Below are 15,812 nucleotides of genomic sequence, written 5' to 3'. Positions count from 1 at the left end.
CCATTGCTCACCGGAAGCCAGCAGCCACCACGTGACACCGGCCACTTCCGGGGACAGCTGCGGGGACAAAGAGAGCAGCACGGCTCATGCGCGGAGCCCGGGCTGCAGTACCCAGCTCTGGACACAGGATGGCAGCAGCGAGAGCGCCGGCGCCACACCGCCCCCCCACTCCCCCCTTCCCCGCTGCACCGAGTTTCGGGCGTGTCATGGAAAGGTCTTTGTGAGGGATTCAGCCCCAAATCCAGCTGTGACCCCCTTTCTTCAGAGGACCCCCTCAGTCCTCTACTCACCTGCTCCTCTGCGGAATCATCGCAGATAAATAAAAATGCGTAAAGAGAATAAAAAGCGCAAGAGCAGAATGTGATTATAAACTGCTACAAAGCAAACGCAAAGCGAGAAAAGCGAACAAGCCTGGAAGAACCTCCAATAAGAGTTCCCTTTGCAACTTAGCCCAGCCCCAGTACTGCAGAGCCTCTTCCTGAATGCGCAAACCCAACAGCGTTTCCCCCGCAGGCACCACCTGCACACACGGAGCTCCTGCCCCAGCTTGGCCGCCTAAAACTCCGTCTGCCCGCGGCCGCTCCGGTGCCCGCTCGCCAGCATCCAGGGCTGGGGATGTGCTCCTGCAGAAAGCACCCTCGGGTCTGCTCTAGGGAAGGGCCCTTTTCTCTCTTGGGAGGGAGGGAGGGGCGGGGGGGGTGGGGGGGTGAGAGGAGGGAGAGGGAGGGAGGGGATGGGGGGGGGCTCTGTGCAATGTGATCCTATTTGGACCTGTAAGTTTTTCGTTCTGAACAGCAAAGTGCCTGAGGATGTCTTCTCACAAGGGCACTGAAAAAAGCCAGAAGGGAAAGCGTGGCCGGAATGCTGTGTTGGTGGAACCGCTCACGAGATCCCCAGCTGGAGGTGATGGGCAACAACCACCAGGCATGCTGCTCCCTTCACCGAGCTACTGACATTTAAAACACGACTCCTGCTTCCCCCTCCTCCTCACTGCTCTGCTTTGGGTCTCCCAGCAGTGAAGATTTCAACTGACAACCCAACACAGCACACAAGAGGTAAAAAGCAACCTCAAAACTCTGCTTCCAGGAAAGGAAACGTTCAGAACCCAATGACAAAAATGGCAAACCGGACCAAGAAGGAACCTTAGGGAACCTAAACCATTCCTATAAATATAACACCTCCGAAAAGAAAGCCTTACAGAAACACTTACTGATGCTGGGGAGCGGGCACCAGAGAGGCTGTGCACAGACGGAGTTCTAGGCAGCCAAGCGAGGGCAGGAGCTCTGTGTGTGCAGGTGATGACGGCAAAGCTTTGTCAAGTCGCCTACATCGCCTAGACAGAAGGCATCGTAAACAAGGACAACACACTGTTGAGTTCTGTGGTGGACTCCCATTGGGTTGGAGAGACTGCATGGGTACTAATTCAACAAAGACAACACCAAGAGCCTTAAACTCTGCGGGTAGTACCCAAATGTCAAGAGGAAACCGGGGACCTGCATCGTTACAACATCCAACAGCACGATTAGAAAAATAGTGGGAATTCCCCCTAGAGCTGCTGCAAAACAGCCTGCAAGCAAAGCAATTGCTGTTTAGGAAAAAGCAACGCAATGATCTCAACCCAGAAAGGCAAATCAAGCTGAGATTTCCTGTGACGTTTTCGATCCCACGAATGTAATTGACTGGAAGGGAAAAAACTTCTTGAATTAAGCACGTAAACAAGTTGAACAAAACAACCTCTTCCTTGATCAAGCAGAGGATGTGCTTCTGCTCTGATTTACTGGCCCCGGGTATTTCTACAGGAGGATCTAGATCTGTCCAGCTGTTAAAGTGTCACTCCGCATGCATGCCAGCGTAAGAGGAAACAAAGTCCTGCATCCAGATCTTGAGCCCCAACTCAAGAGGGATGTGGATGTGGAGCCAGGCAGAGAGAGGTGGGCTTGTTCAGCCTGGAGAAGAGAAGGCTCCTTAAGGGGAGACCTTAGAGCAGCTCCAGTGCCTAAAGGGGCTACAAGAAACCTGGAGAGGGGCTCTTTGGACAAGGGCCTGTAGGGACAGGCCAATGGGGAATGGCTTTAACCTGACAGAGGGGGGACTGAGACGAGCTCTCAGTCGGAAGCTCTTCCCTGCGAGGATGCTGAGGCGCTGGCACAGGGTGCCCAGAGAGGCTGTGGCTGCCCCATCCCTGGCAGTGTTCAAGGCCAGGTGGGACACAGGGGCTTGGAGCAAGCTGCTCTAGTGTGATGTTGTCTCCGCCCGCCCGTGGCAGGGGTTGGACGTGGATGAGCTTTAAGGTCCCTTCCAACATGAACCGTTCCATGATTCTATAAAATGCAGAAATGGGGAGGATAACTACAGGCAAATTACAGACCAGCTGGTGAAAGCAGAGGGTGGATAAATCCATCCCTTGCAGACCCAAACTTGCTAAAGGAAAAGAGCGGGGTGGAAGGAGGTAGGCAAGAGGGATGAAAAACAGCAACCAAGACAGGAAAAGGCAAAAATGGGTTAGAAATGGCAAGAAATTGGGAAGAACTGGACAAAAAGGGTTTGGAAATGGCCAAAATGGTTTTAAAATAATTAGAACTGGGCAAAAAAGGGTTAGAAATAGCCCAAACCAATTTAGAAACAGCTGAGAAAAACATGAAACAGGCTAGAAACGGCCATAAATTTTTTTAGCAAGAGGCACACAGGAGTTAAAATGGGTTACCAAAGGGCAAAGATGGCAAAAAAGGCTTAAAACAGGTAAGAAATGGGCAAAAATAAGACAGAATCGGCCATAAATTGTTTAGAAATAGCCAAAAAAGACTTGCAAAGGGTTAGCAACAGCAGAAAATACGTTATCAATGGGCAAAAATGAGTTAAACCAAGGTAGGAAAGGGCAAACATGAGTTGGAAAGGGCAAAGATGAGTTAGAAATGGCAAGAAATTGGTGAGAACTGGACAAAAGTGGTTCGGAGTCAGACAAAATGGCTTAAAAACTGTTAGAATTGGGCAAAAAAGGGTTAGAAATAGCTCAAACCAGTTTAGAAATAGCTAAGAAAAGCTTTAAACAAGCTAGAAATGGCCACAAATAGTTCAGAAATAGCCAAAAATGGCTTAAAACTTGTAAGAAATGGACAAAAATAAGATAGAAATGGTCATAAATTGTTTAGAAAGAGTAAAAAATGCTTAAAATGGGGTACAAATGGGCAAGAATGGATTAGAAATAGACAACAAAGGCTTAAAACTGGTAAGAACTTGGCAAAAATAGAATAGAAAGGGCCATAAATATTTTAGAAATAGCCAAAAAAGACTTAAAATGGGATAGAAATGGGCAAAAATTGGCCTTCCATGGAGGGGGATGGCAACTGCCCAGTTCTCCCCAGTCTATGATGGGGGAAAGCAGGACACACGCCACAGTACTGCTGACCTCATACGTTGAGGCCCAGACTGTTCCTGGTCCTCCAGCAGCGGCAAGATGCTGTTATACAGCCATCTCCATCCTTTTCTCACAGCTGCACGCTGCTGCCTAGCTCCTCTGATGCTGCAGCCACCTTATCTACCCCACCGTAAAGCATTTCCAGCAGCCACAGGATATGCTAGCTTGTCAGACTGCATCTTTTTAAAGATATTTTGTGCTCAGCCATACCCCATCTGTGCTACATGGCCTGCTTTAAACTCTCTGCTCATTTCCTCCCTCCTCCCACCAGTCTCTGATCTGCCTGGAGCACTTCTGAGCCCCAATGCTGGGAACTGCATTCGGGCCACATCTCCAGCTCTAAGGGTGGTGTCAGCCACAGCCCTTTCATGCAGCAGAGCACACCAGCCCGGTTTGCCTGCCTTGTACTCCAGCACAGAGGCTGCTGCTGGCATTGCAGACCAGAGCTGATGAAAGCAATCTGGGCATCAGCCATGCCAGCAAAGACGTCTGCCTGATGCAGTTAATGAGCATAACAATGCGGCAGCTTCAGCCTTTGATGTAAGCTATTTCCCTACTGCTACTTACTGTAGTGCAGAGAGGTTTTCCTCAGGTGACAGCAAACAGCTTCCTTCCAGGGTGCAGGCAGCGAGCAGCAAGCCCCTGTTGGGAAACCCAGGGCTGAGCACACAAGAACTGGAGAGAGCTCTGTGCACGACCCACGTTAGTGCCTGTGAGTGCCTAAGACACTTACATATCGCCCAGCAGTTGAGTTATTTGTGTGTTTATCAGTCACTGAAGTCTGATTTTGCAGCAAGTGCTCTCAGCAAATGACCACAAGGAGGTCCGAGTTGCTTGGAGAGGCAAACAACTGCTTAACCAAGCCTGTTCAGTCATGGTGTTCCTCCCTATATCTCTGAAAGCTGTAGGGTTTCACCATTGCAGTTTCCTGTAGGAATGGCAAAAAAACACATACTTCAAATTCAGAAGTTAAATTCCTTCCAAAGTGCATTTAGGTGCAAGCAGAAATTCAGTGACGTACACACAGAATCACCAGTTCAGAGAACTGTTCCTTCTGCAGGCCACATAGAGCCACTGTGCACAGGATGGGCTCTGACAAAAGCTGATTTCCATCAGCCCATGAACTCACACTCTTCACATAACCAGTTTTCTTGCAGAACATCCTGCAGACAGTGTGACACAGACTCAGTAGCTACTACTTACATCTGACAGACTTGGCAGGGTGACAGAATGCCTGCCTTGAGCAGGAGCCATCTCACGCAGCCCTTAATGGCAAGTTCCTTGTTTTGCACTGGTGTTCCCTCTTTCAGGCATGAGTGTCTGCTTTACATCCACAGAATGGAACTCTCTCCTGGAATGCACGGGCTTACAATCAGGTTAATCCTTGCACCCCCTCATTGCCCTCACAAGGAGTGGACGGCTACATGCCTCACTCACTCACTTAGGGTTTCAAGCATGCCTTTGGGATGCAGGAACTCGGATTCATCTCTCTTCCTCAGCTTTGAGCAGGAGCTCCAGGTTTGCAAGGCAGCCCGAAGGCTCAGAAACCTGCCCAGTTAGAGCCAGAGCACGAGCATGTCCACCAAGTGACATCTGCTATGCCCCTCCAGGCCTTCACACCGCTCCTCTGTCTCCCAAGCCAGCAGACCTGCTAGAAGAGCTTTTGCTCATGGGTTGTGCTGGGCTTTAGGTTTGGTTGCTGCAATCCCTGCCTAGCTCATAACCAAGCTAAGGGTAACCTTACCTCATTTGCACAGTCTGGCCTAAGGAATCCCATTGTCACAGGATGCCCTCACTGTCTATGGGGGCTCTTCTCACTGCTATTCCACCCCTCCATTCGAGATGCCACTATTTAATACAGACTGCCTGCCGTGTCCTATTGGAAGTGTACTTGGAGATATTTACTCCTAAACTGAGTAAATGTACACAAAGCTTGACAGAGGATGCATCCAGTTAGAGGCTGAGGCGGCCAGCTTTGTAGACTCAAATGCACATTTGTGATGGGCAAAGTAAATAGGTACTTAAATACCTTATTTTCTACGGGATATGCATCTATCAAGAGGTAGGAGGAAAGTCTTACTGTGTCTTTTCCTATTTCAGGTCTCAGAACATCACACAACTTCTGCACAACAGGACAATGAATGTGTCCAGCAACTGCAGTATCAGAAGTCCAGAACTTTATCACCGTGTCTGTCTCTTTGAACTTGCTCTGTATAAGGTCCTTTTCTTTATTGGAGCTCTATTTAATGTCCTTGCCCTCTGGGTGTTATTTTGCAAGATAAAGGAGTGGACAGAAACGAGGGTGTATGTAATCAACTTAGTCTTTGCAGACTGCTTTGCCATCTGCACCTTGCCTTTCAGGGCTTATTTGCTCTGGAATAAGTCAGCCCGGGATGTACTCTGCCAGTTTACAGAGACAACGTATTTCATCAACATGTCAGTGAGTACCTACATAATTACATTTATCTCCACTGACCGATACATTGCCATAAAACACCCCTTGAAAGCCAGGGCCTTCGGGTCTCCATCAAAGGCAGCCCTTCTCTGTGGGCTTCTGTGGGTTTCTGGGATAATCGGTGCCACTGCACAGATTCGGCAGAGCCAGTCCACCCTGTGCTTCCAGAAGGATACCACCGTGCCTGCTGCTCTGAGCCTGCTTTCCATGTTCTTCATTTTTATTCTTCCATTAGCAACCTTGACTTTTTGCTCCACAGAAGCGATCAGGAGCCTTAAGAGATGCCTGAACACCAATTCACCAGAGGAGAAACCAATCCAGAAAGCTGTTCACATTCTTTATGCAAACCTGATTGTGTTTCTAGTCTGTTTTCTGCCAGTCTTCTTTGGGTTACTTGCCAGGTTCGTAACGGATAGCATTGGAGCTATCTGTTTCATGCTCCATGTTATGAAGAACATCTCCCCCATGACAAGGTGTGTTGCCACATCTAACTGCTGCCTGGATAGTGTCTGCCACTACTTTGTGACCAAGGAGTTCCATGAAGCCCTTCTACCCTCCAAAACCAGCAGTGAAAAAACAGATCAACTCCATCCCTTGCAGACACACACTTGCTAAAGGAAAGAGTGGGGTGGAAGGAGGGAGGCAAGAGGGATGAAAAACAGCAACCCCCGCAAAAAAAACATCTCTGCAACATCAGGATAAGACATCTTCAGTGTTACTGGGCTAACTGTCGCTCTTTCTCTCTGGAGAGACCACACAGTCAGAGAATAGCCTGGGTTGGAAAGGGCCCACAAAGCTCATCTAGCCCCCCATCCCAGCCACCAGATCAAGTCACAACATAAACAAGGTGTTGCACAGTGTAGGTGTTAAGAGCCACCAGCGCTGCTGAAGTTTTGAGGCAGAGGAAATGGAACCTTCTACAGTACTTGTAACGATCGTAGGTGCAGGCGTACCTGCTAAAAAGGGGCAACCCTCTCCAAAGGGTCTGATATTAACTTGAATTTTGTCCTTCTGTCCTCAGTGACTTGACTCCAGCTTTGACTATGGTCTTAGATCATTGTATCGCAGTTTCGAGAGGAAGAGCCATGTGGGATGGAAAACAGATGCTAAGGCCACTGTTTCCACCATGCACTTATTGGTACATAACATGCAATTAAACACAGGAAACTGAGCACCCACACAGCAGTACACAAATCCACTTCTGGTGCTGCTATACAGAGGGTCACTTAAAACCAAGAAAAAAAAACATGTACTACAATGCCAAACCTAATACATCTGTGCTGCTCACACCAAACTATACACTGGGAACTTCCTGCCAGCCTGTATCATTTCAAAGCCTGCAGCTATTACCAGGACACAGCTATTGCTGTGCATGGAGTAAAGACAGTGGCCTGAGATTATTGCCCCATTCCTGCCCATTAACATTTGTACCAGCTTGTGGCAACACCCTGGCATTTGTGAGACTAAAACCATTGTGGGTATAAATAAAGCCATTACTGCATGGAAAAACAGAGCCCGGCAAAGCACTGTAGACCCCAGAACAGAATTTTTCGTTCTGCCTATCAGACATAAATCTGGGCAGATCCGATATTCCTGCAGATGGATCCTGGACCACGCATCGATGTACACAGCTGGCTTTCCGACTACAAATCTCCCCTCTAATACCTGTGCTTGCTGACTATGCACCACATATCCTCCAACCCCACAGGGAAGTGACAACAGAGCAGCTCAAAACAGTTAATCCACAAATGGAAATCTTGGGCACTAGAAGGAAGTGCCCCCCAGAGTCAGATGGGAAACATTAGAGAGTTGTTGAAATGCATGTGATAGCTGTATCTCCTTTGGCTTCATGGGCCTTGACTCTGAGCCTCTTCTGACTTGTCAACACCTAAAACATTCTTCCAGGGAATTCAAATCCATATTGTGCTCATTTAAACCTACAGACAACTAAGTTTCTTGGTGACAGCTTACAAACAGTTCCCCTAAAAGTGTCCTGTCACCTTCTAGTGTCTGCAGGTCACACGCTGAAGACACTGGCTGAAGACACCAGCCAAACAACATAGGAAACAACCACTCCCATCACAGAAAACACTCCTCACCCGAACATTAGATCTGACTGCTTTGTGTCAATAGCTTGGCACAGGACGCAGTATGATGGATGCTCAGCAGAGAAACGGATGAAACCATTCAGGTCACTCGGTTGATCATTTCTGTCCCAGTTTTCTTCGATGGGTTATCCAACGCTCTGACATTAATGGTCTTTCACTGCAAGCAGAGCACACGTCACCAACTTAATCACAGCACACACTGCTTGGTCCTCATTCTGCCTTTTAAAGTCTCTTTTCAAAGAGAGCGAAAGAAACCAGACACAAATTGGGCCTGAACTTAAAAATCATCCATTGCTTAAGGCGGTGCGTGAGTGTTGTCACCCTCGTAGCTGTCAGCAAACACACTGCTATTAACTACCCTTGGAAAGCAAAAGGCTTAGGGTCCCTCTTAGCCCGTTCTCCTTTATGGTGTGCTGTCAATGCTCACGACAGGCAACACTTACATGTCCAGGCAAGAGGTGGTCAGCAAGGAAGGCATCTTCTGCTTTCACAAACAGCACAGAGAGCCTTCAAAAATGCTCTTTCCTGTAGGATCCCCTTCTGGGCTTCTGCACCTCATTGGTTACAATGAATGCCTGTCCCAAACAGATGACCACGAAAATGTTCATTCCTTTGTAGAGAGATGAAGGTTGAGCCGTATCAACCTGCTCTCCTACTGTTAACTCAGAAAGCAAACGACTTACTTGTTCTGCAACCCCTGTCACGTTCCTGGTTTCTGCCTGTTGACGTGGGGCACCTTGTCCTATTTCCAGTGAGCTTCCACCAACAAGCAGCCTAAGAAAAGCAAAATCAGTCCCTGGAAATGCAAGAGAAGCATTGAAACCAAGCTCTATGCTGAGTATACTCTAATAACAAGGAATTAATCTCAAAGGCTGGTTTGTAACGCACAGACAGACAATGCAGAATCACTTCTGAAGCTACTTTAAGACAACCTGGAAAGCGGGAAGGGGAAATAAGATTGCCCAAGACAAACTCCCTCTCCCCAGCTGTGGTGGAGAAACAGAGAGGGCTGGAGCTGGTGTATTTTCAAAGGCTCATTTTCATACTGGCCCCATTAGGCATGTTTTGTACACTTAAGGCTTGTCCCAGCCTTTGCCAGTTCTCCCTGTTGTCTGTTGTGGTTGATTATTGTATCTTCTGGGCTCTTAACTTCCTCCTTGTGTCCAAATCACAAAGCTGCCCCAGGTATTAGCTGCAGCACATTCCCTCACCTCTGAAGAGGTCTCCTGGCATGATTCCTGCAGCAGCATTGTTTTCAAAGCTAGCCAAGACCTGCAGATGCACACAGATGCTGCAAGCACTGTCCTAGGGTTTGCTTGCTCAGGATGCTTTCGAGCCTCAGGAACCTGCACCCATGGAGCCATGCTCCCCTTGCAGGGAAAAAACAAGACACCTCAAACCTCCCAGGTCTTTTCTGTCCATGAACAATTGCACCTGGAATATACTTCTGCATTAACTCCTCCAAAACAGGAGGGCAAACAGCAACACTGACCTTAGCGCCAGGGCGATCAAATCACTCCCTAGACTGGACACAGCTCTCCTCTTTATTTCACATGGCTGCTGATCCCATTTCCTGCCACGGCATCGCTGAGCCTGGAACTGTGGCAGAAGCTGTAACGCTGCTGAGACACAAACCAGCTTTCTCAATCCTTGAAAGGCAACATGCAGACCCCTGACTCTGGTTCTTGCTGCAGACCACTAAATGCTACCACCAAGGGCATCATTCAGTGGCAGCTGAAACTAGTAAGAGATGTACTAATGATCGCTCTGATCACTCATGAGAAATGATGCGGAGACAGCTCAGGAATGAAGAAGAGGACAGGTGTCCTTTTGAGGCGTATCTCCAAAAGCATTCTGAGCTGCAAGGATGCTGGCTGCCTTCTCCTGAGCACCACTATAAGGGGAAAGGATAAGAGCTGGGTTTAGGCATCCCTTTTCCATTATCACCTGGTTGTAACAGCTCACGTAACTCCTAGCTGCAGGATCTGAGTCTGGCTCAAAACAGAGGCCCGAGCATTTTCCCCTGCTGTTGAGATTGCTCTGGAACCTCAAAAGGCCCCAGCTCTGCTCCACTTCAGGGCTGCACAGAACATGCCAAAGCACTAGAGTGAAACCGGACCTGAGCTCAACTCGAAGCCAAACAAGGGGGATGGAGGAGGAAGGAAACACAAACTGGGGTTAAATGAAAGGGAGGGAGGAAAGAAACAGGAGTGAGGCAAACTAAGCATGAGTGTCAGTTCTGGTACTTTTGAAATGCCTTCAGCTCCACTGAAATAACTAGTACTCATGTTCGCACTCTGGTCACTTCCGTGGCAGCAGGACAGGAAGCAGGGACTTATTTAAACAAGAAATGTCTTTTTTTCAGTGGAATTCCCATTCAGCTGCAGAGGGCTCAGAAGAACAATTCTCACAGACATGGTGGTGGTGTGAGGGCTGGAGCAGCTCTGCTCTGGAGCCAGACAGAGAGAGAGATGGGCTGGGTCAGCCTGGAGAAGAGAAGGCTCCTGAAGGGGAGACCTTAGAGCAGCTCCAGTGCCTAAAGGGGCTCCAGGAAACCTGGAGAGGGGCTTTGGACAAGGGCCTGTAGGGATAGAACAAGGGGAATGGCTTTAAGCCAGCCGAGGAGAGACTGAGATTAGAAGAAATTCTTCCCTGTGAGGGTGCTGAGGCGCTGGCACAGGGTGCCCAGAGAAGCTGTGGCTGCCCCATCCCTGGCAGTGCTCAAGGCCAGGTTGGACACAGGGGCTTGGAGCAAGCTGCTCTACTGAAAGGTGTCCCTGCCTGAGGCAGGGGGTTGGACCTGGATGAGCTTTAAGGCCCCTCCCAACCCAAACCATTTCAGATCAGGACATTTTTCCATCCCCGGTGATAGGCAGGAAGGTGCTAAGTCCCCAGCTCCCCCTCCCTCTCTGGGGGTGGGCACTCACTGCAGGGGCAGCTCTCCAGCTCACAGGGCAATTCTCCTGTCCTGGGTTCAGCAGTAGCAGTCATTTTTTCTCCTTCTTGGTAGCTGGTGCAGTGCAGTGTTTTGACTTTCAGCTCGGGAACAGAGCTGATAACAAGGATGTTTTGGTTTGGCCAAGGACTTTGTGAGCCTCATGCTCTGCCAGGGAGGAGGGGAAGCCAGGAGGAAGCAGAGACAGGACACCTGACCCAAACTGACCAAAGAGGTATTCCATACCACACGTCATGCCCAGGAGGTAACTGGGAGTTAGCCAGAAGGGCTGGGGGACTGCAGGGTTGGAGGAGGTATCGGTCGGAGCTTGGTCGGGCTTGGGGGGCGAGTTATCGGTCAGCTGGTCCTGAGGTGTTGTATTCTCTTCCCTTGTTATTTCCTTTATCATTATTATCATTGATGGTAGCAGTAGTGATCTGTGTTATACCTTAGTTACTAAACTGTTCTTATCTCAACCCGTGGGAGTTGCATTCTTTTTGATTCTCCTCTCCGACCCTCCGGGAGCAGGGGGAGGGCACAAAAGGGGGGGAAGTGAGTGAACGAATTACCTGACTGGGTTTAAACCACGACATCTCCTTTCGGAGACAGCCTCCTGGGAGGATGCAGCCATTTCATCCTGTTTCAGGGGAGCACCTCTCCATGTGCTATCACTGCAACCGGCCACAAACTTCCCCTTTGTTGGGGGAAGAGAGGGAAACCGATGTGTTTGACTGCTGGAAAAGCTTTGGGGTGTGAGGAGAAAGATCCTGCACACAGAAAAAAGCATCAAATAGCTGTGGGAGGGCCTGGCAACCTGTTCCTATGGGCTCTCCATGGGTCGCAGTGATACAGAGGGTTGACCATTGTACAGGGGGGTTGTACAGGGGGGTAGTACAGGGGGGTTGTACAAGGGGGTTGTACAGGGGGGTTGTACAAGGGGGTTAGAGGAATTTGTTTAAACAAAAGGACTATCTGTTGTAAATGCCTGCTAAGCAGAACAGAGACCTCCGGTCCTGTTAATAAGCAGACGCCTGAATCTACTGATAAAGGGGAGAAGCAGAGGATTTACGGCTGGGACACTGATCAAACTCTATTGATAAAGGGGAGAAGTAGAGGATTTACGGCTGGGACACTGACCAAACTCTAAGGCCACACGTAAAGACTAAAAAAAGATGAAAAGTGCAAGAAGAGGAAGACTCATTTACTTCATCTTGAAGACCCCTACCCAGAGGAGGAAGACTCATTTACTTCATCTTGAGACCCATGCCCATGACCAGAGGGGGCACTGCGCAGGCGCAGAGGACCTTCTGGCTCATTATAATAGGAAGCGGGGATAGGACATGAATATGTATAGGCGTATTGTGCAACCTTATGAATATATATAACTTTAGAGAATAAATGTAGAGGGAAACAACACTGAGGTACGCATGACTTTGAGGAATTATCCCCGTGCGTCTCAGCGCTGAATAAAAAGCATACCTACTTTACAACTTTTAACGAGTTGTGGAGTCAATCCGCGCATCAGCAGCACCCCCCAGTGTCCGTCTCCCCCCCCCCCCCCCCCCATCTCCGTACCTCGAAGGCCAGGGTGGTGGAGGCAGGAGGTAGATGCCGCGTCTGTGCAGCAGCTCCCGGAGGAGGGGGGCGGCGATGCCAGAGCGGGAGGTGCCCGGCCGGATCCCGAGGCGCTGCGAGCCCCGGAAGAAGGGAACGGGACGGAGCAGAGCATCCGCCCGCACCACGCTCGCCAGCGCCATCTTGGGACGAAAAATGGCGACGTCGGAGGCACGGTGGGCCGTTCAAACGTTACACACCCCCCAAATGCTTTATGCGGTAAAAGTGATGGAATTCCCTCTTTTCCATTGCTTCGTGAGGTAAAAGTGACGGAATTCCCTTTTTCCCAGCACATCCTAAGGCAAAAGTGAGGGAATACCCGCTTCTGCCCGAAGGGAGGCGAGCGGAGACGAAGCCTCCCGAAGGGGACGGAGCCGAGCGGAGCCGAAGCTTCCCGAAGGGGGCGGAGCCGAGCGGAGCCGCCGAAGCCTTCCGAAGGGGACGGAGCCGAAGCCTTCCGAAGGGGTCGGAGGGTCAGCGTCAGCCAATTCCTGTCCGCCTCTCCGTTAGCTACAGCCCGCTGCTGAGGGGCCGCTTTCCCGCCTAGAGACCGGCGGCCAATCAGCGGTGTCCTTTCGTGTGAGGGAGCGATGGCGGGAGCCGGGAAGGAAGGAGGAGAAGGCAGCGAGGGCTGAAACGCGGTTTTATTTTCTGTATATGCGCGGTTATGAAGATTAGCGGGGTTTAGGTCGGCGGGGGGAACGTCCAGGAGTTGCTGGGCGAAGGTTTGTTCCGGCTTTGGTGGGCGGGAAGATGGGGGTGATGAGGGAGGAAAGTGGTTTAAATGGGAGAGATGATGGAGAAGGGGGGAGAATGGCTGTTAGGGGGGAGAGATGGTGTGAAGGGGGGGGGATAATGGCAGTTAAATGGGATAGATGATGAGAAAGGGGTGGGTAGTGGGATACGGGATAGAAGAAGGGAGGGGAATGGTGGTGGTGGGTGAAACAAAATGTCGACGGTGGGGAAAAGCAGACGGCGCATAGGGGGACAAGATGAGGAATGGGGTGGTGCAGCACACGGTGGGTGAGGACATGTTCTCCGTCGCCACGTCCCAGACTCCATCCCTCTAATATGGAATATCGGGTGGTGGCCACCAGGTGGTGATGTTGGACACTTGTACTTGCAGGACCAGACTGCTGTTGTGGGCTCCATCGTGGAGCCCCAGCTCCTGCTTCAGCGCCGGCGTCACCCGGTGCTGCTGCACCTCTGTGGGGGTGGAGATGATGAGGAGGATGATGAGGAAGAGCCCGTGGGTCAGGATGAAGATAGATTAACCTTCACCCTGCCGAAACCTCTGCGCATCGAAGGCGGGCACCAGCTCCCTGCGCGGCAGTGGCAGCCCCAAGGTGTGTGGTGCTCAGCAGCGAACCTCCAGCGTTCCTGTCGTCATTGCCATCATCCCGGATTCATCCCGGAGGCGCAGGAAATCTCTCAGTGGGTGATGGCCGGTAGCACCCTGGGGTGCAGCCCAGCAGCAGCCGCCCCACAGTGCCAGTGAGGTCCAGAGGCTGCAGCAGCACCTGAGGCAGCGGCTGCCGGTGCTGATCCCAGCGACATTCCCAGTATTCCTGGCCCTCCATGCCCAGCAGCCCATACTCCCCAGGGGACAGGCGGCCCACCCAACACAGCGAGCCACGTAGGGACCCCGAAGTACCCCCTAGGGCCCCCACAGCCCATAAGTACCCCAACACCAGTTGACTCTTTGATGCACTTTCATTTTTATTTCATTTGATTTGCATTTCATTCAGGTTTATTCAGTTTTATTCTTTTTTTTTTTACTTTTTAATCGCTTTATTGACATTTTATTGACTTTTTTCTTCAGTTTTCTTTCAGTTTTGATTCAGTTTTCTTCTGATTTAGTCACTTTCAGTAACTTTTTTTTCCAGTTAACCCGGAGCAACCCGTGGACATCCCGTAGACCCCAGTAGATCCCCTATAGCGACCTCAGAGACTCCCTGCAGACATCCCATAGGGTCCCAGAGCGACCCATAGACACGCCACAGCAACTCTTAGCACACCGTGGACATGTCACAGTGCCCTACAGTGACCCCCAGGCACCACATAGTGACCTGTAGACACCCAGAGCAACCCTTACAGAGCCCATAGCCACCCGCATATGGCCCCATGACTGCCGTTGTGACTTACGGTGTCGTGATGTCACTAGGACTGGGATGACATCATCATCAACCCCCATGGCACCCCACAGGGCCCCCGCTCCCCACGTGCCCCCATATGTACCCCAGGGTTTTCATGTGCATTCATTTTTATGAAATTTCATTCACTTCTATTTGACATTCATTCAGGCTTATTCACTTCTATTCCTTTGTGTTTACTTTACTTTTGTCGTGGTTTAAACCCAGTCAGGTAATTCGTTCGCTCACTTCCCCCCCTTTCTTGCCCTCCCCCTGCTCTCGGAGGGACGGAGAGGAGAATCAAAAGAATGCAACTCCCACGGGTTGAGATAAGAACAGTTTAGTAACTAAGGTATAACACAGATCACTACTGCTACCACCAATGATAATAATGATAAAGGAAATAACAAGGGAAGAGAATACAACACCTCACCACCCGCTGACCGATAACTCGCCCCCCAAGCCCGACCAAGCTCCGACCGATACCTCCTCCAACCCTGCAGTCTCCCAGCCCTTCCGGCTAACTCCCAGTTACATCCTGGGCATGACGTGCTGTGGTATGGAATACCTCTTTGGTCAGTTTGGGTCAGGTGTCCTGTCTCTGCTTCCTCCTGGCTTCCCCTCCCCCCTGGCAGAGCATGAGGCTCACAAAGTCCTTGGCCAAACCAAAACATCGCTATCAGCTCTGCTCCCAAGCCGAAAGTCAAAACACAGCACTGCATCAGCTACCAAGAAGGGGAAAAATGACTGCTACTGCTGAACCCAGGACAACTTTTTATAATCACTTTATTCACTTTGCTTTTTACTGACTTTATGCAGTTTTAGTCAGCTTTATTTGCTGTGTGTTCATTTTTGTTCTCCAGATTTATTTACTTTGTAGTCCTTTTTAGTAACTCGGTGTTGGGTTTTGGGTGTTTTTTTTTTTTTAGATGCCCCATAGCGCCACAGAGAAACCCATGGACGCTGCATAGAGCCCCATACACCCTATAGGCATCCCATGGGCATGTATGGCAACCAATAGACACCCAACAGCAATCCATGGACCCTTCACAGAGACCCATATGGACCTTGTGACCCAGGGATGCCTGAAACAACCCCCAGTGACACAAAGAGACCCCAGAGTGACCCCCCCCACTGCCCCATGGCTGCCTGT

At 50.2% G+C, this 15,812-nt stretch overlaps 1 protein-coding gene across 1 annotated transcript; it reads left to right on the top strand.

The window, feature by feature from the left end:
• Positions 1–5,552: 5,552 nt before the first annotated feature.
• Positions 5,553–6,524, top strand: LOC133263519 (G-protein coupled receptor 35-like). The gene has a single exon (XM_061443305.1). It carries the CDS (start codon positions 5,553–5,555, stop codon positions 6,483–6,485), a length of 933 nt encoding a protein of 310 aa, XP_061299289.1. The 3' UTR covers positions 6,486–6,524.
• Positions 6,525–15,812: the final 9,288 nt, after the last annotated feature.

This window comes from Pezoporus flaviventris, unplaced genomic scaffold (genome assembly GCF_033815535.1).
Source record: "Pezoporus flaviventris isolate CSIRO_AGI_PZ_B2104156 unplaced genomic scaffold, CSIRO_AGI_Pfla_v1 ptg000336l, whole genome shotgun sequence".
In the NCBI taxonomy this organism is placed as follows: domain Eukaryota; kingdom Metazoa; phylum Chordata; class Aves; order Psittaciformes; family Psittacidae; genus Pezoporus; species Pezoporus flaviventris.
Note: the sequence above shows the minus strand (reverse complement) of the source record. Positions and strands in the feature narration are given on the sequence as shown.